Raw genomic sequence first — 26741 nt, forward strand, 5'->3', positions numbered from 1 at the left:
AGCTGGTTCGCTTTGTGGCGGGGCAGCTCTGCATTAAGCGCACAGTGGATCAATAGCCATTACAACTCCCTCACAGCCTGACACATCACAGGGCCACAGTTGACATTTCACTCAGGGCCGCATTGATCCCCAATGCACTATATTCCAGCCCCCAGTTAGTAGCCGAGCCTGGGGTCTGGCTGGAATTGAAAAGCGAGGGAGGGGGGTGTAAAATGGCAGAGGGGTGGCTAACCAGCTGCCCGTGCTACAAGTAAACAGCACACCCCTTGATGCATTCCTCATTTTCAATCTACTGGTTTTCCTGCCACTACTGGCAATCCGAGGCTGTATCAGAGGATCAAAGCTTGACCTATGTGAATTATTTATACATGCACCAGATCATTGTATATGTGTGTGTGCGTGTGTGTGTGTGTATAAGGCAGAAATAGCCACACTGAAATCATTGTTGATAGCATCTGTAGCATTTTGCAGGCCAGGGAAAAGGCAGACTGGTTAAAAAAGAAAAATCTAAAATAAGCATTTGGTGCAATTAAAAAGTGGGAGTTTCCAAGAAACCTTGCTCAAAATAAACACGGAAAAATAGCAGACAACACAAAATTAGCCACAATTTGAGTTAATTTCTTTATAATTGCCTCCTGAGACCTGAGATGCTATCTCTGTGGTCAGTTTGACTTTGCAGTGTGATCACCGAAGCTGGTACAAAGTGCTGAATTCACACTCATACACAGTAGCTGCAAAGTGTGTGAGGTCAGTTTTTTTCCAAAAGAGCTCAAAAATACATACTAGCACTAAGTACTGAAAACATACCACATTTGATATAGTACTCTTCATAAAAAGTGTTTTTCCAGGTGTATTTTCCAAGCGGACATTTTGTATGTAACACAAACCCATGTACAAACTGCTTATGTGTAATTTGTATTGTTTTTCATCATAGTGAATGGAACACCAATCACCTTTTTGAGAAGAAAACATCATCTCTATCTTTGTGGAAATGTTCCAGGACTTATCTTGTTGTGCACAGTATAGGCTGTGTGTGTTCACTGTGACTGTGTGAGTTCTTGAAGCGTTTTAGTTAAATGGAGAAAAAAAAAAAGATCTTCAGTGCTGCTGGGTTTGATTTCTAAATTGCACTTCATATTTGAAAAATAGGGGGATTCCCGGATAAAATGACTGCAAGAGATTAAATACCTGCCAGGTGTAGTGTGACCACATTGTTCACCGCGAAGACTGATGGAGGGAAAATTCTGTGGAGGGAAAAGAAAAACATAAAAGGGAGATTTTCTTTTTCTGAACAGCTTATTGGAAACATTTTTAAGCTTGAAATAAAGGATGCAAGCTGTTTTCTCCTTGCAGTCTCTACAGCGTATTTAATGTATGTGTGACCATGCACCTGTTGAGGAAATCCATATTCAAATCATGCACAATTACTACATTACATATGGAAATCATTTCACATGCTTAATATGTGCACCACCTCCCAACATGTCTACAACGATGTAAATACTTACAATTACAGGGATTAATATTGTGGATATACCATAATGCGATTGATGTCATAATTGAATTCTTGCTCTGGGCAGAAATTTGATTTAATCAATTGTTACTGCCCGTCTCAATGTTTGCAAGGAAGCGAGAGGCCACTCACAGAGTGAGGATGTGAAAAGTGATTTAATAAAAATAACAACAGACACACATGTGTGCACATACACAAACCTATACCCATACACCTTAAACGTCTCGGGGATCCAGTGACAGCATGCAGCAGAAAAAGACCTGCAGCTGCTTCTGAATCAGGTCCTCATCTTTAATTTCTATGTGGTCAGCCCAGTCGGATACAATGCCTGTCGTCACATAGTCTGGGGTCATTATGTACTGCGAGAGGAGAGGGGAAAAAAAAAGAAAAATGTACATGAAGATGAGAGCAGGTCTGCAGTCACAATGCTCCCATTTAACATGGCGGGTCTGAGGGTGGGAGGGACAGTGTCTTGCCCTCTCTGTGCAATTGTGCGACCCAGGATGGCCTGGCAGAGAGACACTGGAGCCCCGTGGGCTGACAGAGGACTCTCCCCATCAGCACTCATATAATGCTGCTTTGGCTCAGACTCACAAGCAAGACAAGGTCTTACTCCGAGAGCTGCTGGAATGTGTCCACGTGGCTTATGGACATATGCCAGGGTATGGGATAGACCCAATGTTTATGGTGTGCATATTGTTTGAATTGTTGACTGCCACACAGAATTAAATACATACAACCATAATATTTCCCATGAAAAGCAGAAACTGTATTTTTAGAGTGAAGATATGTTATTTGTATTTGAATTACAGATTTGATAAGCCAGATTCAATGTAGATGAACATTTTCTGCCAGCTTCATTTCAAATTCCACTTTCTTTTCTTTTTTTTTTTGCAAAACCTTATGGAAAGTCCTCATTCTGATTCCTGTCTTCTTGGCAATCCACCTCTTTTGTCCTGCTCCAAAGTCACTGTTCAACTGGTCAATTACTATGTTTTTCTCCCTCACAGCCTCACAAAGTCAAATAGATGTTTTCGAATCTCCGTCTTACGACAATGTTTGTGTGAATTATTCAGCCTTTGCTTTTATCAAATAACAATAACTTGAAATACCCTAATGCAGAAATAGCAATTCAGGGAAAAACTCAAACTCACTTTCCAGCCTCAGTCATCTGTCTTGGAAAAAGAAGTTGTCAAGGCATCAATCTTCCCAACTCAGACCTCTGTTATTCCTGGCTGTATTGTGATGGAAACGCTTTGATATACAGTAGCTCTTCAGATACTGTATGTGTGCTTTATATTTGGAGCTTATGGGTTGAGTTTCACATTGAAGATGACTGTTGAGAGTCACCCTTTGGACAGTGAAGGCATAACTCTGCCCTGGCTTTGCTCAGAGGAAACACCTGCAGAGAGCAACGCATGCACAGAAGACAGGGAAATCTCCGCTGTCTATTTTGCACTGATGAACTTTTTCTGAGTAAAGAGGACTGTGACCTTGCTCTGAACATTTGTAGCTCTGGATATTGTTTAAAAAGGTTCACTGAGGAAAATGTGACGGGAGGGCATGTAGTGTTAGCAGCGCGGCTCTTTTTATAGTGAGCAGCAGCAGTGCTTGATGGAGGTTTCTGCAGAGGGCAACAAGCTAAAGCCTGGGAGGAGCTTTGCTGTGCGGCAGCTCAGCTTCTCCAGGTCTGTGTGAGAAAGTTTTCTCCCTCCATGCAGCCTGGTTAAATTAGCCCCAGAGCCAGAGTGTGGACAGCAGCTGGAGTGCAAGAGTCAGCTCTGGCAGTGGTGATAATCAGCAGGGAGGATGTGGAGAGAGAAACCCTCAGGGAGGAGGGGGTTGGCAGAGAGAAGGGAGGGGGGTGGCTGTGATCTTACAGACCCAATCAGAATCCAAGTGGAGCCGAGGCCTCATGCAGTGTAACAGCACACCATCGCGCTGCAGCACTCAACATCCTGGACACAGAGCAGGTCTCCTCCCTAACCGGCTGCTTAACCCTTTCAGAGTGTGTGTGCATGGCTCCCCTGGCCCTCATTCGCTCATCACCACACTAATCAGCCTCAGAGACAGCAGCTGCAGGGAGCCCCTCTCCTAACCTGGGCTGGAGAGGCTGTTATCCTCAGAGAGAGGAGTGCAAATACAGAGCTTAGTGTTCTCAACAGGGACCACCGAGCATCCACATGTCTGACACTGGCTGCTTCTTCTGTGGTGCCACATATAGCTCAAATCATCATATAAACAATGCCAGCAGATGATGTGGTTCTTTACCAGAGGGCAGTGATGGAAGAAGTGCTCAGATACTTTACATGTAGAGAAAAGGTAGCAGCATTACAATGTGAAAATACTTTGTTAAAAGTCATGAAATGATGATTTTATCAGAGTATCAAAAAACATAGTATCAGCAGTATCGACCCTTTCAGAAAATTATTATTATGGTGTATTACTGTAATTGGTTATATATTGGTATATATGATTGAAACTAAATTGAGACCAGAATCTGACTTTTTGGCATCTGCTTCACCATAAAAAAGAATAATATATAATATCCACAAAAACACAAACTAACGTTTACAACAAAACCAAGCTAACAACCAAACCAAGCAGTAATCAAGTGAAAGCTAGCTGGTGAGGAAGCCATAGCTAGCCTTAACTACAGTTCAAACTAAATTCACATAATGATTTTTCCCTACCTGTTAGTATCTATAATGGAAAAATATAAATTTTAGTTGGTTTCAATTATTCTGCATAACTAAAGGAGGCAGTGGCAGTATATGAATTCACAAAGGAGAAAAGAAAAACAAGCAAAACTCCCGCTAACGCTAACTAGCTTATCAGAGTAGCAGTAACTGCCATCTCACCCTTTGAACCTAGCAAAGTCCAAGCAAATTCTTGTGGTTAAATGAATTAAATAGTAGATTCATTTATGATATTCATTAAATATACATTTTCACAATGGTTCCATAGACCAGCATAAACATAGCAAAACAGAGATACATTTAATCCCTGCAAACTCGTTAAAACAAAACAATAAAGGTAAGAGAACATATTTTATCAGTAGGTAGCCTACTACATTTTCTCCTTTTTTTTCAGTAGTTAGTGTAAAAATACACGAAATCAAGGCATCATAGCTTTTCTGTTTCCCACCCAAACTGAAAACTTAATACAAATACCACAAAATTGTATTTACCTTTATTTATCGTGCTATCTGTCTATTTATTGCAGAGCTTGAGTGGCCATAACTGTAAATCAGTGGGAGTTTAAATAAAGACCTAATGAATGTTATGGGAAAAGAATAATGTACTGTGTTCCCTACTAGGTCCTACAGTGCTGGCAGTTGTAGAATATCTTCACTAAATCAGACAGCAGGTCAGACCAGCTCAGAGGTTGCACGCGACCAGCAGTTCATCAGTGTGTGCGTGACACATGAACATGATGGAGGGTGCAGAGGAACGTCCGGACAGGTAGGGTCAGAACCAGGTCTGATTACACAGCTGCTGATCCTCCATCTCAAAAACCCAGAAACAAACCAGCACCCCAGTCCTGCACAGGACCTTGAATTCATCCATCCGCTGTCTCACTGATAAAACAGACCCATGCCTCAGATACTGCACTACAACGCACTGCCCCATGGTCCACTGCACAAAGTCACAAAAATAATCTGAGGTTGACTTTCTGTGGAACAGTTTTTATATGTGTCACTGTGTAAAGGCAACAAACATCTTTCAGAGTTCACACAAACGAATCACTCACAGTCAACATCTCCCCACAATGTCTTGTCCAAGAAACATTTCTACCAAAGAATTGAGTGATACTGGAAGAGCCGATGCGATCTCCGAGGCCCAGCTTGACATGACATGAAGCAACGATTTTATGTTGTCTGTCAAATATACAGGAAAAAAAAATCAATACAACTTGACAGCATTACATAAAGAGCTTTTGTGCCTTGATATTTCTTTTCTGCCTGTGTACTTTTGTCTGGAGTGTACAGAGACTTGTTCTCAAGGCCCAGGGGGAGAAGAGCTGGCGAGAACAATGTGGGAATCCAGGGAGGAAACTACGCATGTTGTCTTTTCTCTGCAGTTTCTGCTGTGATTCTGAAAGAGGCTGCATCTTTACAGACCATTTCATATGACTACATCATCCATCACAGCAGACAGGTTAGACTTTACCTTCTGCACAAATCCCCAACTTAACCCCTGAATACTTCTGAGATGAAGAAGTTCAAAATAAACAGTGTGATGGATGTGAAACCCCTCAAAATACAGAATTAATGTGTGGAATTAAGATCAAATCAATTTAATGTGACATTATTTTTGGCCATGTTTGAATACTCAACATTTATTTTGCTAATCTTACTCTCGTCATTGTTTTCAGTGCTGCCAAATGCATTTTGTGGCTTTGTAATGAGCCTTTTTGTAAATTAGCAGTGATACATTGGATAAATTGATAAATTGACATTTAAGTGCATTATTGCATCAAACACTCTTTCAGTATAACCAAACTAAGTGCATCCATCTGCACATCATTAACTACAGGAATAGTCCACATTTACAGTTTCATGGGAATATGGGGAAAAAAAGGGTTTTTGGGGTACTGATCAACCACATACTGCAGCAGCCTCCATATAATCTGATTATGGCTAAAACCAGAGTTTAGTGCTGGTGCTGTCTCTCAGGGGTGACAAAGCTACAGGTGCTACCGACTGCCCAGGTGCAACCAGACAGCCTGGGCTCGGTGTGTCTGTGTGGGCCTATAACACTCCAGGCTTCACCCTGCAGAGCCTCAGCCACCGCCGAATGCGACAGCCTCCCACTCTCCCTCTCGTCTAGAAGAGGATCAGCGGCGGCTTAGAGCTGCCCAGGCTGGGAGGTGAACAAGTGGGGCTTTGAGGAGCCCTCTGCCAGTCAGACGGAGAGCTTCAGGCCTCCAGCCCTCGGGGGTTAACCTCTCAGACTGCCAAGCAAAATACTGCAAGAGGCTTGCAATTACACAGACAGTCAAAGGCCACACGCAATTTCCAGAGCTATTTACACAGTTAGAAGGCCCCCCCCCCCAGAACTGCCAAGAATAGGCAGAATTAAGATCGTAGAGAGAGGTAAGGTAGGCTTTTAAATACCCTTTGCCCTCCCGTGGCTGTGCTTCATTCACAAAGCAACTGATGTCTGCAACATGTGAGTTATGCAGTTATACACCATTGTGGCCGAATGGTGTATGGTGAATGTTGTGTATGTGTGTGTATATATATATACACAACATTAAAACTGGTAACTGGTTTCAGGAGGTAGGTATAAATTCACAAATAAATGTATAAAATCAGCAAGCTCACACACTGACAGAGCACCTGTTACAATATAATATTAAAAACTACTGACACACTGGGAAGCTTAAGACAGCTTCAGATGGTCACCATCCAACCTGACTGAGCTTGAGAGGATCTGCTGTCATACCCAAGAAGACTTGAGGATGTGATCTCTGCCAGAGGTACTACAACGAAGTACTGAGAAAAGGGGCCTGAATAGTTATGCCAATGTGGCATTTCATTTTTGCTTTTTAACAGATTTGTAGACATTTCTAGAATTCTGTTTTCCCTTTGCCATTATTATATTTAGATTATTATATTATATTGTCACTCACCCCTACTCTGTGGGTAATTTTTGAAGTCAAACTCTGCACTTTCACGTATTGCATTATATTACAAGCCTCCTGTTATTGTGCCCATCCCCTGCACATTAGACAGTGTATCCAGTAACATGCCTTGGTCCTGCTGTGCAGCAGTGTACTATGAAGTTGTATAAAAAACAGTTGTACCTCCTGGCGGGCCGGTGCAGCGGTGCTCTCAGGGGACTGCGGGGGCCCCAGCAGCCTCTAACCCACACAGCTGTTCTCCAGGTCCAGAGCCTCTCCAGAGCCCAACAGTTTCTCCTGCTTTGGGGACTGCCCGCCCGGGGGGCACGGAGCACTAATAATAACAACATCCAACATGCAGGCCCGGGGTCAGACGCAAACCATGACCCTCCCCATCACACCACCAGAACCTGGACAGGAGCCAGGACACAGAGCCACATTGCAGCCTGGGAGAGCAGGGTGAAGAGGGGTGAGGTGGGGTAGAGGGGGTGGGTCTGTGGGTGGCTGGAGCGTTCAGGTCTCCTTTCACTTCCTGCTTAGTACGCCGTCACCACCATTGTGGGGGTGGAGGAGGGTTTGCAGAGTGGGTTATTATGCAGGAAGGGGGGGCAGTTCTTTGGATATGGGTAAATTATATTTGGAGGCTTGTAGGTGGTATGATGGCTCAGGTTTGAAAAAGTAGAGGCTAGATGATAAATGATGAATGTCATACTTGAAAAGGATAATGTGTCGATGGTAAACTGCTCACTAGGGGGAAAATAGCAACAAGGCGAAAGCATTTTGGTTCTCAGCACCTGCATTTTGCTCTGGCTCACCCACACAAGCAGCACTGAACTGCAAGAATGTATCTTAAATGACAGAGTCAAGAGCCAAAGCAATATCTGTTCATGCATCTAACTGCAGCTTCTGGGGGACCCTGGGCTTTACTGGATTTTGCACTTGTGTCAACAACTAAAATACACTGTAAATGGTTTATTTGGATTCCAAATTAACAGAGATCTTAGTCACACATTTACATCAAAGAAAACTGGGATTCATGTGCGCCTCCCTGTACGAAAACCGCAACAACAAATTCCTGCTCTGAATAAGAATGCAGAGTTTGTTATGTGCAGAGCACAAACACATAACTCCGCCCCAGTCAGGTCTTACAGGTCGGCCAGCGGTGCACTTATGGTTTCTCACATACTCCGTACGAGGGGGAATACTTGGCCCTAATTAGCGCCGAGCATCTGGCAAATGTCAGTGTGTGTCTGCGTGCAGCATTCCTATTTACTTAGTAAGCTTTGGTTCAGCTGGAAAAAACACTGTGAGAGCTTTGCAGTGTTTCAGACCAGGGTCCTGGGAGTGTTTTGTTATCGTATTGTGAGTGACATATGTGTAATGTAATAGCAGTCTTCTCACTATCCCCTGATTCTTGTGTACAGTTAAGGTTTACAGAGCATTTCTCATTCTGTTGTATATGGCATGCACCCACACCACCATATCCATTACTGTGTTAGTGTAGTAAAAATATATTTCACATGGATTTGTTTAATTCAACTGAGTCGCCTTTGCTACTGATTTTAATTTTGCCATCAGTGGAATCGAGAACAAAATTACTCCTTAGAGGTCTTCATACCGCTTTTGTCTACATCTATTACTTCAATCAGTCAATAAGAGAAGGATCATGTTCCCTGTCCGTAACAGTTTAACCACTTCTTGTGATTCTGGGTTACATTTGAACCTGAAAACATCAGGTATGAAGAGAAAAACAAAATAGCAGAGTTTAAAACTGCACATAATCTGACTGGACTTTTGCTCCCATTAAAGCAGCAGAGAAAAAACCTGTCTTCACATGTTTGGCTTCTACTGGAGTTTTTCAGCAAAGCCACCCATCCCTTGTTCCCTTGAGTTTTGACATAAACTAGACACTGATCTCTTCTGATACCCGATGTATACACCGATCATTACACTGTGCTCGCTTTGTATACAAAGTTGAAAATGATCCAACATGTAAACACCCAGGTAAAGCCCAGGCTCCTGTGCAAACAGCAAAGATAAGCTCAGTTCACAGCAGTTCAGTACACTCCCTGTGAAGCTACAGTTCAGCAACAGACAAGCAGAGTTCAGTCCGGTCAGCTTGATCGCAGCTCCGATCTCTAACCTGACAAGATTACACAGAGGCTTCCTGTCTCCTCGACCCCGATACCATCTCAGTCTGACTTCTCACTCCCCTCCCCTCACGGCTCCGTCCCGGCCTCAGATAGCACCAATTACAGCCTAATGGGACAGTTTTAATAAGAAAACTACATCTAGAAAAGCACATGTTCATCCAACTCCACACAGCATGGCTCATTTAAGAGATTAATACAAAGGCAGGTCCCTGCAGTACATGAGTGCAAGTACAGTGCAAGAAAAGTCAGTCTTGAGAAATAACAGGTCATTCATGTGCAGATCAAAACGTAAAGCCCACTTTTGTTGTTTTGTGTTGATTTCTTCTACAGAAATAACTTCCCAATTAAATTATCTGTGCTGTCCAGAACACTGACATTTGAATGTTTCCCATTCTTCCACCTAATGACTCACAACTAATTTTTCTTTAAAGCACACACTGAAAAATTAGTCCTCCACAGATTTTCAACAAACAGCCCAACTTCCTGGTAGATGTTATGTCATATTTTAGCACCACACATGGAGTAAATGAAAACCAAATGCCACAGCAGGTTCCCGTCATTGATGATTATATGCAGTATGATGACTCAAAAAAAAGCAAAGGGTCATTTGCATTTGTTCAAATCAATTAAAAAAAAGGACAACACAAAGAAAGAGGAGGGTAACAAAGCTAGGTCCTCTTTATGGGGCTGTAATGAAGGGATGGATTATTTCTCCAAACATGCATCACTTGTGACAAAAATAACAAGTCTTGTCATGCGGCTGTTCACTAACTGTCAATCACGATAACAAAATCCAGTGCTTTATGTACACTAGCTGATCTATTTTCATGCCATCTGAATAGAAATCCGGCTTAATAAACACGCTCGATTTGAAGTGCACCATGATCCCATTTAGTCGACAGATGTAATCACAACCACGAGTTCTGCTCATACACAGATGGAAATCAATTATCATGAATCTTGCAACGGAAAAAAAAAAAAAAAACTGGCATTCACAGAACTTATTCATTTCATGCACATCTGCCATTTGTTCTAAATCAGAATGAACACTTGTGTCTGTTTATTGAGGGAGATTAAATATTTCCTGTGTGAAAACATATTCTGTTGAAAGTCAAACTTTTGAAATTGTTGCTGCTATTTTTATAGTCACTGAGGCTAAAGGTGATTTACCGAAACAAATGCAGTTTAAGTATGGACTTCTCGAAGAATCATGTCACGTTTAAGGGAGAGGGGAACCAGCAGACTGGACTCCAGGGACTTCTACAGCTAAACTATCAACGCTGCCACTTTCATCACATCCTTCACTTGAGCAAATTACCATATCAGCAGCATGATCTGAAAGCAGTCCACGAAACCACAATCTCTGCTTTCTGATGCACAATTAAAAGATGTCAAACTCGGTTTCTTTTACACTGTTTAAGTTCTGGCTGTCAACGCATCAAACATTATCTTAAAAAGGACTCATTTAGCAGAGAAAAGGGACCGGCCAAGTTCGCTGACGGTGAAGAGGGGGCTCGGCGGCCTCGGGGTATGTGGGTAACCAAGGAGCACAAAAGAAATGGGAACATGATAAGAAAAGCAGTGATGGTGGGAGGGTGTGGTGTGGAGCGGGGGGGACTCCAACTTTCCTGCCTGGCTCTCTCCTGGGAACCTGGGGGCTAAGACGCTGGAGCTCCTCCACACAGGTATCATATTCAGCAGGCCCCTCAGTACAGCTGGGCTGCAGTCCAAAACTCCCTGACTGTCTGCCTTGGTGGAGAGAGGTGGAGGCGCCATAAGGTAACAGTAGCAGAAATGCCAACAGGTGAAACCAAATATTCAAGTTTGATACTGTTGTTGTCATTTCACAGAATAATGGCATTAAGCCTTTGTGCCCGTTTTAATGTAGGTTAAATTATTTGAATGATTAAACATGCCAAAACATGATGGTGGTGGTGGTGGGGGCGGGGGGGGATTGAGGAAATACAACCATTAATCGATGTTCTTCCCTTTCTTCTCCTTTCTTGTGAGATATGAAAAGTGAGAGAGGGGAGATTGAAACCCATGAGAGTTTCAGACATAAATCAACCTCCCACATCTCCACTCTGACACAACAATAATGGACAGACTGTGTCCCCCCTTACAAAAGCGCAGCAACTGAGGGCCCACTGCTGGATCCACTGTAATAGCCTTGACTCTGGGAGAAAGTGCACTGCCTTCTTTAGATTTCAATTCACTGAGCCTGAATGGCTGATCAACTGCACAGGGGGAATAAGCTAAAATAGACATGTTGAATTTTGCACTTCTCACCCTGGATGTGGCTTTTTTTTTTGTTTAAAAAAAAAAAAATATATATATATATATATATATATATATATAAACTTGACATCTTGAATAGCTCTAAATTTATATACATTCTTCTGCAACATCTAAAATGCCAGAAAAGACCAATTTTACTGTACTTCAAGATCACGGCACTTCATGCAACAGCTTTGAAATCTGTGCCGTTTTCAGGTTTGATTGACAATGAACAATGACAAGTAAAAAAAAAAAAAAAAAAATCTAAAGAGAGTGAACTGCTGATTGTTTACCAAAATGGTGCTTCACAAAAGGCTAATAAAAACAGTCAAAACAGTATCAGCAGTATGATATGATCTAGCCTCTGCGAGTAAGGATTATTTTCACTATGATTAATCTGCTAATTTTCCTCAAAGAATTAATGAATCACTTGGTTTATATAACGTTAAATAATATTAAATAAATAGTTAAATATGTCCATCACTATTTCCCAGATCGCAAGTTAACCCATCTTAAGAACCTGATTAACATTTTTGCGTTTTGCTTTTTGAGTTTCAAAATGATCAATTTTCTTTTCTTTTTAGATGACAAGGCTGATAGCCCTCCCATGTCTGAACATTTCCTATGAGGCAACTGCCAGCAGCCAGCTACCTTAGCATAGCATAAACACAGGAAACAGGGGGGAACAGTTCTGTCCAAAAGGAACAAAATCCGCCCACCAGTTCCTTTAAAGCTCTATAATTAAAATGTTGTATTTTGTTTGCTTAATCCAATCAAAATCCAATGTGTAAAAACACGAAATCGACAAATTAGCTTCCTGGAGTCTTGAGCTGGTTGTCGGGTAACTGACGCACTTTTTTTTTGCAAGAAAATGAATAAGCATATTTCCCAAAACGTCTCCTTCTTACTTTGAGTATTTACAGACAGGTGCAATGGGACATGAGGGCTCAGGACAGACTCATAGTGTGAAGTGTGGGGGGAATAATTAAGCTTCTGTAAACTCAACTGTGTGGTCTGAATCAGCAAAAGGGCTTTCACAACCTTCTGGCAACTGCACAGAGGCCTGCAGATCATCCAAACAATCCACGTGCATGCTAGTTTGCTCTCCTCGTCCACCGGATATGTGAAGAACTGGAGTAGATGCGTCAACATGCTGCATAAAAGCCAGACGATGGCTCTATTAAACAGTCATGTACAGCTAGTGGAATTAATGAGACAGCGCAACTTGTGAGCCTAATAAACAATAATGCCACTTCCCACTAGCAGGTCAGTCGGCTGAGCCTGTGCAGTGCAATGCGAAATGTGCACTCACAGCAGAAAAAGCAGAGAAAACTACAGTGAGATGAGGCCCCTTGTGGCCACGAGTGGATTCAATCAATCTGAATTAGAGATGTGAAGGGTTCTAAGGTTTTGTCTTGTTTCAAGTGGAGAGGGAAAAAATTGAAAATTGACCTGGCAGCCTTCATTTAGTGACAATGTGCTAAAGTATCATAAAGTATGATGGGTATTCATCACAGTGATCTGCACAAGCGGGGGCAATACAGTGGCACAAAGGTTTTCAATTGAAAACCATAATACTCATTAGTGTAACACTCAACATCAGCAGCAATCAGAAGTTGCATTAGCTGTGAGAGGGTGCCTGGACAAAATTATATCCCTACAGTGGCTAAAATATATACAACGCATACTGGGAAAAGCATTAATCAGGATAGCTGGACGAGCTAAAAACAGTTCAAATTCTATATGAATATCTATATACTGTCTCCCTTATGTACGGCCTGCATTTAAGGGGACATTTGAGTGGTGAACTGTTCAGTTTCTAGTTTTCCTTGCAATTTCATGCCATTAATCAGTTTAAGAGTATGATCAGGGAGGATATGAGACCAGGCAGAAATGCTAAAGAACATACACCCCGTTATTCTGTCTAAAATGCAGAATGAAGTAGAGAAATTAAACATTTCCCGGCAATATGACAATAATCCTAATTTACTGAATTGCTAGCCAAACCGAAAGAATTATTTATTTAACTGATAGAGGGAATTTTTGAAAATGTTTACACCTCCAGGCAGTGTGGGGTTCTGACTTTGGACTTAACAGGGAAAATTAAGAGAATATGGACCAAATCTTTTTAAATTCTCCTGGCATGTGGATCTCTGCATCAGTGTTTTATATTATCAAAAACATATTTATACTCTAACTAGGTTATGTAGAAGCCTGTGATTAATATGACGAAGAGATCTAGATAGTGAGTTTAAGGAAGTTGAGTTCATCTCTAATAAAATTATACACAGATAGAAACATAGATTTAAAGTGATTTATAATCGGTTTAACCGGAGATAACAAATGCTGGCAATGTAACAAGAACATTTTAATATTGTAGGAAATGCCCCGGTGCTGGTACTGGGGAAAAAAACTCTTAAAGAAAAGATAAAACCTTGTTGAACAGAAACTCCACAAATGTGTCTATTAGGGCATAAATCTGTCATGATACCAGGTAGTGGGGGAGGAAGGACTCAGATCTTTTACTTAAGTAAAAATAGAAATACCACAGTGCAAAGATACTCTGCTACAAATAAAAGTCATGCATTCAAGTAAAAGTGCCAAATTATTGGTATCAGGAAGTACTTAAGGTAACAAGAGTAAAACTGCTTATATTTTGGAATTGCCCATTTCAGAATAATATATATTGTACATTGTAGGGTTATGTTGCAGCAGACAAAGGTGGAGTTAATTTGAACTGCTTTAGGTAGCATGTATCAGGTGAAACTATAACAATAGTTCACAAATTATTTGTTGATTATAGTTTGTATTATAAAAATGAATCTGCACTGTAACTAATAAATATTTAAAATAAACATAGTGGAGTGAAAGTACCACAAACCTGTACCTAAGTATTTGGTAACTTATCACTACTATCGCCAGGGCTGAGCTTGTAGTAAGAGGTTTTCTTTAAGTGACTCAGTTTTATAAATTATACGAGTAGGTAGACAAGAGTGTGCAGAATAAACTGACAAACCATAATACCTGACTGAATGATCTGCAGCTGAATTGCATTGCTGGTAAAGGCTAAATGTGGTAAATAGCTTTTTCTCATTTTTAGCTGTGGTAGCAACATGGCACTGTGTCGGTCAGTTCACCACTCTGGTCGACTAAAATATGTAGTAAGACTATAACTGTCCGATGGGTTGCTGTGAAGTTTTGAGACATTCATGATCCCCAGAGGACGTTACCCTTGTGACATCTCAACAACTACTGGGTGTAATTTGATACAGACATTCATGGTTCCCAGAGGATGAACTGCAAGAACTCCCTGACCTTTCATCTAGTGCCACCTACTTCTGCTGCCTTTTACGTTTGTGTTGTGGTTTACTGATATTACTTATTTCTGTAGTCTTTGTTTGCATGTCTCCTTTTTTCCTATTTATTAAAATCTCTAAATTATTATGCTAGACTGTGTTCAGATTAAATGCACGTAGAATCTACAATCTCAAATCGCTAAAATGAATGAAAACCTTAATGACATACTGAATCGCTCAGTTTTATTCTCCTCTCTACAATAAGAATCACACCATTTGAGCAATATACAAAACCATTCTTTTTAATTTTCAGTATGAAGTGCTTCAAAACACCCTGGGAATTGCTTTGACAAAAGAGGTTTAAAAAATGTGTGATGGAGAAGAAGCAGGGTTACTCTGCAGGGTAGCGGACCTCCTATCATCTGTGAAATATTACATATTTAATCTCACACAATGTGATTAAACACATGAGACAAACAGGAAGTCTCACCTTCCAGCTGCGCCATTCTCCTCCTCTACTGTATCAAAATCAGCTGGGAAACAGACAGGTAATTTCCACTGCAACCTATCACTGCTACACCAGTCACTATAGATTTGTAACACTCTTGAATCAGAACAGTGATTCTGTTTCCTGTCGGTTGCAGCTAAAGTCTGTGAAAATGTGGGCTTTTGTACAGACCGGGCAGACCACCTGTATGTTGAGAGGGTGCACTCCAGGCCAGCAGTATCTCACAGTCTGATCAGGCCTGAGTTGCAAGCCTCTCAATGATTCTCCTGTAGTCCTCCACAACAACCTGATAACTCTTCTCCAGCTCCTCGTGCTGCGTCTGAGTGTCCATCTGACCCATGTGGGACACCAGCTCCTCTGGCCGCAGGCACTTCCTCATCTTTGCCAGCTCCCTCTGATTCTTCTACACAAAATAAACAAAATAAACACATAACAGTGAGAATGTGTGAGTGAGTGGCTGGATGTCCATGAAGGACTCTACATGATGAATTGCATAACCTGGTACCCGGTACATGTTATGAATGGCTTATTACTGATCTTGTTACTGATCTTTTAAAAATTAAAAACTTATTTATAAACAATGAATGAATGAATTACAATGTATATACCCTTTATTAAGAACGCCTTAGTAGACAGTGGTATAAACATTGGTAGTGAAATCAGAGAGCTGAAAGTTTCTGGACCTGGACAGACAAGTACGCATTCACTTGGTCCTGTCCAATCTCCTGCTTGCATACATATGCATGCAGACATGGTCACTGGGGAATGGGGGGGGGGCAGAAATGTATAATCTGCCTCAAATTCACAGAACCGCAGCCTCTGCCATTCAACTAACTGCACGCTAAATCTCCTCAGGGAAGGGAAAAAAACGGCCTGCATCTGGCCACCAGATCTTTCCTTGCCACTCTCCCAAGGAATTCCTACTTCCCTCTTCACCACATAGGTCTTTTCCATGTCAGATTCTGCCTTTTTTGAGACATGTGGTTACCCTGCTGACAGCAGATTCTCTAATGGTTGGTATGCAAAGTCAAAGCGAGCAGCTCAAACATAAAATGTCACAAGCAAACAGGATGTAGGGTGTTATACTGGTGCACACAAATCTAGCTAGTAGTTCCCACTGTCAAGTCCTGTGAAACAGAATTAGAGAAGCTTATGATATTCTGCTCACTGGGCTTATGTCTGTTACAGTATATCTCTGAAACTCAAAGAAAACTTGCCCAGAAAACCATGAGAAAATAACAGAAAACGATTTGATAAAATTGCACCGTTTGCCTGATGAAGTTCAAAAAGAGCTGCAATAGTAAAGCAACAGAACTCTGAATAGTAGCAGCTTTCTGACAAAGTGCTTCAAACACACTTTCACGAAAATTATTTCTCCCAAAGAAATGCAAATCCTGAGTAATGACGTGCCTGAAAAGAAAAAAGCTCCGGCAGCAGCAAAACCACAGACGCCTGGTGGGCCCTATTGTGGCTTTAACAATATGGCGCGAGTAATCTATCAATTTTCACGGGAATAAAGATCAATTTTTCTGCTGTTTTAAAAAAAGGTAACATAATAAACTGGGACAATGCGGAGCTGTAAGCCAATCAAGTGCATGTCGTACGCGGGTCATTTCGCTTCCCTCAATCAGCAGCTGTAACGTTACGCTAACAAAAGGTGGAAGACTGATCACTGGATTCTTGTTTGACAGCAACACAGACAAGATAACATTCAGATTTATTGAATACATGAGGAAATCTCTCACTCGGAATCACACTCTGCGTGAACTTTTTGACCCTCTCCACACTGATATGCACAGTACACTGCTCTGAAGCGGTGATGATGAAAACCTCACCCTGTATGGTCCAAATAGCCTCTTTTTCACCTCCAAACGGTACTCTCTTGCTTTTTCTTCATCGCTCATGTCTGTTGCTCTCAGGCGCAGGATTTCGTACACTCGCCTCGCATGTTTCTGTAGAAAAAGGGGAAAAAAATTCCCAGCATAATTTAAATGATTTTTCACGTATAGTTTTAATACATGCCAGTATGTCTCCTGAAGTACTTCCCAGAACAATGGTTACAGGAAGTCACAAGCTATTCAGGACATACGGTACATCATGCCTCTGCGTATCTGTTCCAAGAAGAGCTAAATTTTCTTAAGAAATGCCACCACTTTGTCCATTTACGTCACAGATTCCATGCTATGATAAGCAGCTAAATGAACCAGCATAAAGTCAAACAGTTTTTTGAGCAAAGCAGCAAAGTAAGTTGCTAAACATGGGAACACTAAGTTCTTTGCCAAACATTTGCTCGTTCCAACTTCTTCTTGTGAGACTTTGCTGCTTTTCTCTGTTTCATATCACTGTACAATGAATATATGAAGGTTTTCGACTGTTGGTCGAACAAAACAAGCAACATCAAGGCAGTAACTCCCACAATTTTATGACACTGTACAGACTAAAACTGTTTATCGAAAACTGATTAACTGATTAAAAAAAAAAACAAAAAACAACCAATCGTCAGTTGCAGCCTGATGCAGCACCTTGTTGATTTTCAATTTGTCTTGTGCTTCTTTGATCATGTCAGCTGAGAAGCCGAGGTGCAGCTTGTCTGCAGCAAAGGATGGCAGGCCTTGACAAAGTTTGACCAGCACGTAGTCTCTCAGCTTCACATAGTTCTCAGAGGGGTCTTCAGCTGGAAACAAGCATCATAAAACAATCAAAATGAGTTAATGTTGCTGTGATGGTTTCCAAATCACTTACAATAAACATGACACATCTGACGCTGTATAGTACGTTACTGTTAATATTGTGGTCAGTGTGTATACGTGTACGTGTACGTGTGTGTGTGTGTTGGGGGTGCAGGCTAGGGATTTTTGTGCCAACAAAAACAGACATATTTAAAAGCTTTTTCAAAAAGTTACATGCAGACAACAGTGAAGACAGATTCCTCAAGGCCAGACGAACCATTAACCTTCTGCCTATTCGACTGCTAAATTTTTACAACTACAAAGTTCTTTCTTGAAAAGGATTCTTCTCTGAAAGGAAGAGAGCTGGGATGCCTCTTTAGTATTCACCCTCTGTCTCTATGCAAAGCAACTATTTCGATCCATCTAGTTTCAATAGAGCCTCAGCACATTCTGGTATACATGCCAGCCCTCCAAATTAACTCACCCCCTGGATCCACACACTGCAGAGAAAAATCATTTAAACTGTTCGTGGGTGACACGGGGATCTTAGATTAAATGTTTATCCACGCCTTCTTCAACATAGTAAATGGCATTTTTAAAGAAATCAGACGCTTACCTGTGATGTCTTGCACTTTGGGCAGGCTGCAATAAAATCTGTGCACCGCCTCCAGAAGCTGAGCTCCGTGACCCTCTCCTTGGAACGGAGGCAGGATCAACATTTGGCTGTTTAGTTAAAGGGCAGAGAGATGAAAACATGAAACCAACGAGGGAACAGGTTTGCACAAAACTACTCACAAAACAAATTTGTGAGGCATCTGAGCAGTTATTCTGAGCAGGAACAGAAAGTCTTTGATTGAAAGCAGGAAATAATAGATTGTTATACTGATCCATCAATGCAACAAATCAAATCACATCAAAAGCTTATCTATAAAGTTGTTTTCAGATACAAATCACCCTGGTTTGGTAATGAAACAAAATCTGGTTGAATGGTTGGCTATATAAGCCAGTAATTTGGGCTCTTTGGGAAGAGGATAAAGAAATGTATAATTTTCCACTCCTTTTTTATACAAAAGAATGGGAAGGCACGTGCTGCCCCAGCAATTACCTTACACGTGGTCGGGTTTTGTCTGGGTACACGTAGTAATTATAAACTGTCATGTAGCCAACAGTTGCGTAGAGAGTCTCCCCATCTTTATTGTACTTTTCAAATCTGCAGATAAAACACAAAGGCAAACAGGTCAATTACAGGCACACTCCCATCCACTGACCATTTTAGCCTCTCTGTTCTCGTGCCCACCCCCAGCCCCCAGCGTCAGCATGTTAGAGCAGCCAGGCCCCGATTGGTACACCTGCTACAACCTGAATACATTATGCACTTAATTGGAGTACTGCAACTTAGAGGAAGAGAAGGGGTTGGAGGAGGGACTGAGCTCCTCAAAATCACTTCAGTCCATTTTCCCCATTGTCAGTATTAATAGGTGCCAGGGTAAAGAAAACACTGGCAGAGGCTCTTTTTACTGTTAAGACATTGTTCAGTGTTTCAAAAGACAACAGTATTCAATTCAGCTCTTGCCCCTGAAAAATCTGAAAAGGGCTTTTGGTACAAAGGAAGCTCTTGCCTGATCAACAATTCTCCTACGGGGGAAATATAATCAAACTGGCCTGGTAATTGGTCACAAGCGCCTCAAAGGGGGGCTTTGTTTTTCAACGACACAATAAAGGCTTTAGCATAGGGGTGGGTGCAAGGGGGTGGTGGTGGTGGTGGTAGGGGGGGTTGATGTCAATTAAGGAGGGCACTGACACAAGAAAGAAGTCCCAACGATCGTCGTCTGCATCGATGAAGCTGGCAGTCTCTATGAACCACATGAGGAAGGTCTGCAGGCGCTCGTGGTACTCTCGGAATCCAGGGCAGGTAATATCAGCCTGGGGTGAACACGGCAAAAGCCAATTTTTTAAATCTCATCTCCGTCGTCTGATTAACAACAACTACAAAAACTGATATTAAAATCTAAAAGCCTTCCTGAATGGTCAGATGAGGCAGTAAGTGATTTTTGTACCTTGTGAATCTGGTATGTGAGTTCTCCTGCCTCCTCGCTGTGGACCGTGTACGCGTGAAGCAGGGTGCCGAAGGGCTTGAAATTGGCCTCCTTCTCCAGCAGTGAGATGAAGTCGTCGGTGTTGCAGGTGAACCCAGCAGGAATGATTTCCCGGATCTTCCCTTCAACATCATCGGGCTGCATAACACAGTGTGAATGAATTTAGTAATGCAACAAACAGATCAGGCTGATAAAGGACACTCCAGCATATGTCTGTAAGACTTATTCCCATAAACCTGACCAGTGATTTTGTATTGTCAAACAAATTTATAATTTTAAATATACCTAGTGTTGTGCACACAGATATCTCGTTCATTGAAATTACTGCTTTTAAATTAGGAAAATCTGAAAAAAAAGGTGCAAAATAACGTGTAAAATAAAACTGGAAGCATACATGTTTTGTGCCAATGAAGAGAAAACCATTAGGCAATTAAAACTGTCAGCTGAGCAGAGACCACAGCAGCCCCCTCCCCCCCTCGTCGGTGAAAAGACCACTTAAATCAGTACATTTACTACTTATGTTAAGCCATGAATATGTGATGAAGTTGCCACAATAAACGCATTTCTGCTTCTCACTGGGAAATAAAATCTTATGAATTGATCTCAACTTAACAAACCTTTGGGCATCCATAATAGAGGCCTCTCCTCTAATCCTGCCAAGTGAACCCAATCAAATGAATTTGCCCCTGCGTTTTCAAAGAGCCTCAGAGACAAAGGGGCCCTACCCTTGGACTTTTTACTCAGTACAACGTGTGGTTAGTTCAGCTGTAATGTTTGCATTGTATCCATTTCCACAAGGATTGACATGAGAACACTTTGCTAAGCAGCCCTTTCACACCATTTACATGTGTGATGGGCATTATTTCGGCACAGAGACCCTTGCTGCTCAGCATTGAAAACTGGGAAATGAAGAAGGTCTGAGCAAAATGCACTACAAAAGGCTAATACAACATACTGCTAATTCCCCCCCCTTTCAGACATCAGCTAATATCTAACTGGAAGTAATGCACCTGCAGCTGAATGCCTCTTAACCATTGTAATTGTTCAGCCACATTTCTAAGGAACAAGGAGCATACTTAAAAGGCCATGGACAAACAAGTCCCTTTGTCCTAGGCACTCTCCTACATACTAGACACTAAATTGCACAGCCTCCCAGAATAGATGCCTGAGTTTGGCATGAATATAACTTAACAATCTACCTTTAGAACACTTTGTTAATGTCTTTGATTTCTAACAATAAGCACAAAGGGAGCATAAACTATCTAATTTGTTGTGTTGGTATTATTTCATCTCTTTAATCTTCTTCAAGGACCATACTACATTCAAGATTCACAGTAATTTTTCTGTTTATGATTTTGTTATTTGTATTAATTTAAAATTTTTAAGTTAAAGCATGTTTACACATCCACATTTAACCACTACAAGTGCTCAGCAGTTTCCTCCAGTTTGCAGCCCATGTGTACAAAGGCTCTGGCACTAATATCAGTGTTTTCTGTGAGAGGTCCAGTAGTACGCGTTTTTGGCTGATTTAAAGGGGAGAAGGTGATTTTTGATGAGAGTCTTGTATCAACGTGGCAGCTGCATAAACTCCATCTCTGCCTCCCCTCGTCTCTTGCTCTCTTCTCTCACCAGCTGCACCGCACCCCGACCGTCCACATGCACTCAGAGACAAACACTCTTCAGATGCAGCCTGAACTCTGCTGCTCCCCTCACTCTCTACCTCTACACCAGCTGCACTCAAACCCTTAACAAGGTGAACACTCAGGGGTCAGCGCTGAACACTAAGTAGTGGCACACAACGACAGTAAGCCAGCCATCAGGCTTCAGTTTGAATATAAGCTTCAAACTATGTTCCCTAAAAGTCTAATGGCTCTCTTTACGTTTAGAAATAGTGAACTGGTTGCAGAGATGAAAGGGATGTGGTGCTCATCACCCATATCTGGATCATTTGAGTGCATCCACAGAAACACCAAATCCTGTTGAGTTTATAGGTTACACCACTGCTCCCAATGTCACCAGTTGAAGGCCACATTGTCCAGTATGCAGACCCCCCCTCCCGCCCCCCCAAAAAACCCCACCCCCACCGGCTCCAGACAAGACAGATGTCCCAGAGCTGAATCATCCGACCTCAATAGGGGCCCTGGCTAATTCTTGCACTCATTCTGCACCTTTGCTGCTTTGACAACTTCAGGAAATATTCAAAGCTGCCAGTGGCCTTTTGTGAAGTCTCAGAGAAGGAGAACCTAGGACGAGTATTCTGCTTTACTGTCCGTTTTTGTCCAAATACTGGCTGTTGATATGTAAATGCTTAGATCTGGCAATTACAAAAAGGCAGAAAGCTGTACATACTAAGCAGCGCTACTCTCAGAGGAACACTGAAACTAACTGTCAAGTCATTATCTCGCTGATTAATTAATAAATGAATCATTATGTAAACAGGGTGTCTCAATTTTTTTTAAAAGGAATATAAACGTATTGAAGATCAGTTTACAGATATTCAGCCTCTAAGATTTTGGTTGTTGATGCCTTGAACAACAATTCCCTCCTGGAAATGTATATACAAGCTATCCAGCCGTGTCACATTACTCCTCCTGCTGATTCAATCACACAAACCTCTGAAAATCAATGTCTCATGTTAGACCCCGCGTACAAAACCGCTTAAAACCCTTCTCTTCCGACAGGGAGGAGTAGGATTAGTGTACTGACACAGGGGACCATGGTGGGATGAGATTTAGTCTAACAAAACAGGAGATTTCTTACAGGAATAATGTCCCCACCCAGAGAGGCTCAGAGTTACTTCAGTACGTAAAGAAACAAGAAACTGCCACAAACCAACCAAGTCTATGATCTACTCAACTTAGAAAAATAATTGAGCGCACAGGCCTTCTGTCATACAATTATGGAGGCAACCACTCAGTAAAGCTGCCCACTGTTTGTCTATCAAAGTTTCTGTTTGATTTACTAAAATTCAAGGGCATGTATTGTGCTGTATTTTGACATGTTAGATTTTCAACATCGTTGACAAATAAAATGAAATCCTTGCAATTTTAACTTTTGCCATCGTGGTGTTAGTTTTCCAAAAACACAAATTATATGTGACAGTTGGTATTGAAAACTAACATTTTTGCAACTACACTTAAAGTACGCCAACAGTCTTTTTGTTTCCTTCAGATAACCAATAAAATATACTATTTTACAATGTTGACTCCCACTGGAGGTGAGTAGTGATCCACAGGAAGGACCCTTCATTGGCAAAGTAAAAGCAAATCTTTGTATTGATATTCTAATATACTGTCTATTCTCAATGATATAATAGGGTTGGATGAAATATTAGAAACAACTCTTATCATAATGCAACACAGTTCTACAGCACCATAAACAACAGCCTCCAAACTGATCATACTGTTGAATCCACACCTCTCTAAAACAGTTTAAACAAAAGCTGAACATTCATGAGGGTCGGACTTGGGGTTGTTGTATTAGACTGCATTAGTTTTAGCTGTCTGTACAAGCTGCCTGTAGTTGTGTTCCTCTTAAAAGAGGTTTTCCACCAGGATTATTCTGTAATTTGTTGCCTCCACCTAATAAACCTTCCAGAGCCTCTAGCAGAGAAGTATCCCCACAGGATGAGGCTGCCACCACCAGGCTTTACAGTGGGGTTGGTGTGTTTCTGCTGATGTGTAGTGCTTGGCTTGTACCAATTATAACATTTAGTATGCTATCCAAAAAGCTCAATTTTGGTCTCAGACCATAGAACCATCTTCCACTTTGAAGCACTCAGTCACCAACTGTCTAATGCACAGTGTCTCTCAGCCATGACACCCTGTGACCCCTTCAGAGAGTCCACAGAAAGCATGGTCGAGACAGACTCCAGCTATGCTGTATATTTTCAATTTGTCTTTAATTATTGATGTCACAGTACTCTGAAAAGTGTCTTGTATCGTTTCCCTAAACGTTATTCCTCATATTTGGAAATACACGTAGCAAAAAAAGTGCCTTTTTACACAGAGAGCAACATCAGCATCTCATCGGATTCCTGTTATCAGCCACTGGGTGAATTACAGTCCAACACTGACCGACTGTCAAAGTTTTGTTTTCTCAGCCAGCTCCTGAGTAAAATATCCAGCTGTGACGTCACACAGAGGGTGACTCTGAATGACTCGTTTTAAAGATGCAAAATCGTCACCTTGAAAAGTTGACGAGAGACTCATTTGGTACCAGTTTCATGATTAAGCATCACTTAAAACACATCACAAACCCCCAAATCCACCTAAAGGCTAGACAATTCTTTTTTTCCCCATAACACCCCCTATATAAAGGATAGTGGAGGAACTTTTGGAAAATGTTTATTATTTGTGCATGTTTAAGGCATATCTTCCTCATACTGGTCGACTAGAGATGGTAGATGATGATAAACAATTAGCACAACATAGCCACCCATCATTCTCACAATAACGCTAGAAACTGGCTAACACAAGGAGAAAGCAGTGATCTTGCCACAACACTAATGGTCACAATGAAAGGTGCTACAGCTTGTAAACAATAGGAATAAAGAAATGCACGTCCTACCTCCACACAATCAAACGTCTCAGTCACTTTTGAGGAATATTTCACTTTGAAGAGGGTGCTTAGGTTTCCAGCGGCGTAGAACAGCTGTATCTGAAGACCTTTGTATCCAAAGGCAACCTCACTGCAGACAAAGTGATTAAAATTATTAATAAACCTTGTAAAGTAATGCTTTTTTTTTTTTTTTTAACTTGGACAGTGACTTAAGTGACTTAAAGGGAAATCAGTGGAATAGCTGTTTTTTGTAAAGTGCAGTCTAGGATGTATTTCTATCAGGAGGACAAAAACATCAGATTATTATTATTATTCAAAGAGCTTTATTAAATATACACCTGGGCTGGATCATAAATGTTTACTGTAGTTTTGGTCAGATATTTCACTGTGTTGCATTGTTTCTTTCACCACCACATTGCTGGCAGTTTATAGCAAAATCTATTTCATCATTATGCAACTGTATGATTGAGCTTTACTAGCAATTACGCTTGCTGAAATAATTAATGCCCCAATTACTGAGTTCCCTTTGAGCTGATTGCAGCAAGTGCAAAAATAACCAATCCTAGTTTTGACTAATTTGGAAATGCAATTTAGAGCATAACGACACACTGCTGTAAGCCTACACACAGACACAGGTGTCACTGCCATCAATTTAGTCCTGCTAAGGATCAATAACAGTTCCTAGCTTGTGTACCACATTAAGACACTAAAGTGACTCTTTGCCGCTTTTTGTGAGGCTAAAATAACATGCAAGACAGGTTACTGTTCACAACCACATGCTATCCCCCCTCCCCACCTTGAGTATGTGACACCCCCAAGGTCTATAGTTGTAAACCAAACTTTGTAAAATAAATCTGACCAAAAAAAAAAAAAAAAAAAAAAACAACTCACTCGTCTCCAAAAATTTGGTGGCTGTACTCTGGGTGAAATGTAGTGCCATCATCATCAACATCCTCTGGAAAGCGAACTGAGAGGAATAGAAGTTGTGGTTCAATTAATTAAAGTAAACAAAATGCTGTCATTGTCCATACAGGATATCTATATTAACCATATTCATTTACAAGTTATATAAAATAAAAGAAGAAAAATAAACATACCAAGCTTCAAGCATATAGCTTCATTGGTGTCACACTTGTATTCGGCCAGTTTTTTCTCCATGGTATTTACTCCTGAGCAAACATAGAGTAGAGCTTCAGTGACCAGAAAATTAACCCACAGATATTTTGATTATCAGATGATCATTTTAGTCATTTTTTAAATAAAAATGCCAACATTTGCTGCATCCGCCTTCGCAGATACTGCTTGTAGACTGTATTAACCCCCTTAACCCGAATTTGTTGTTGCATTAACCCCACAAACACAGGGGATGATGAGGTGAACATCAACTCTGCTGGGACCTCAACAACCTGAGGGAAAAGTATAAACTTTGTGTTTTCACAATTTCAGTTGCTCTCTGAAGATGACTCACTAATGGGAATATTTAGAATGTCATTTTCTCGTGCGAACATGTCTCTCAAAATGGACTACCAAATGTGCTCAGAATGTAAGACAGAGGCAGGTGTTTTGGTCAGATGAGGTAACATCAGCTGTTAGCACAGTAAGTTAACATTTTGTCGTGCGGAAAAACGCATCAGAGCGGACACAAATATCTGCCAGCAACCGTTCCATACATTCAAAGGGCACATCCGACCTGAAATCCAAGCGTTACATAAACACACAGACATACTGCATGCCATTACAGCCTGATAGCATGCTGCTGTCGCTAGCAGGCAGGCCCCCACTGCTGCCTTTGCAAAGTAACGTTAGCTAGCTTAGCTCGCTATGTTTTGAACAGAGCACTAGCTGATTTGCAACCCCAGCGTACTTAAAACAGCACTAACGTGCGTCTGTCGGTCAGCACGCATTAAAACGAAGACAGGACAATTAAGACATTATAGCGTTTAGCTACTTACCCGCCATTTCTGTACTGTGTGCTGTGCAGAGCTGTGTTGTCCCAAAAGACCCGCGGAATCAGAACGACTTCCGGGTCCTTGTGTTTCCG

General features: G+C 41.4%; 1 protein-coding gene across 1 annotated transcript; it reads right to left on the reverse strand.

Annotated features, from left to right (window-relative positions):
* Window positions 1-13886: 13886 nt before the first annotated feature.
* hat1 (histone acetyltransferase 1) lies at window positions 13887-26741 on the reverse strand. Its single transcript, XM_041056494.1, has 11 exons — window positions 26653-26741; window positions 25798-25869; window positions 25592-25667; window positions 24710-24830; window positions 20102-20278; window positions 19846-19967; window positions 19150-19254; window positions 18661-18767; window positions 17898-18049; window positions 17211-17327; window positions 13887-15778 (listed from the first exon to the last, which is right to left on the reverse strand). Exons 1-11 carry the CDS (start codon window positions 26657-26659, stop codon window positions 15608-15610), a joined length of 1227 nt encoding a protein of 408 aa, XP_040912428.1. The 5' UTR covers window positions 26660-26741; the 3' UTR covers window positions 13887-15607.

Source organism: Toxotes jaculatrix, chromosome 15 (genome assembly GCF_017976425.1).
Source record: "Toxotes jaculatrix isolate fToxJac2 chromosome 15, fToxJac2.pri, whole genome shotgun sequence".
NCBI classification, from domain to species: Eukaryota; Metazoa; Chordata; class Actinopteri; family Toxotidae; genus Toxotes; species Toxotes jaculatrix.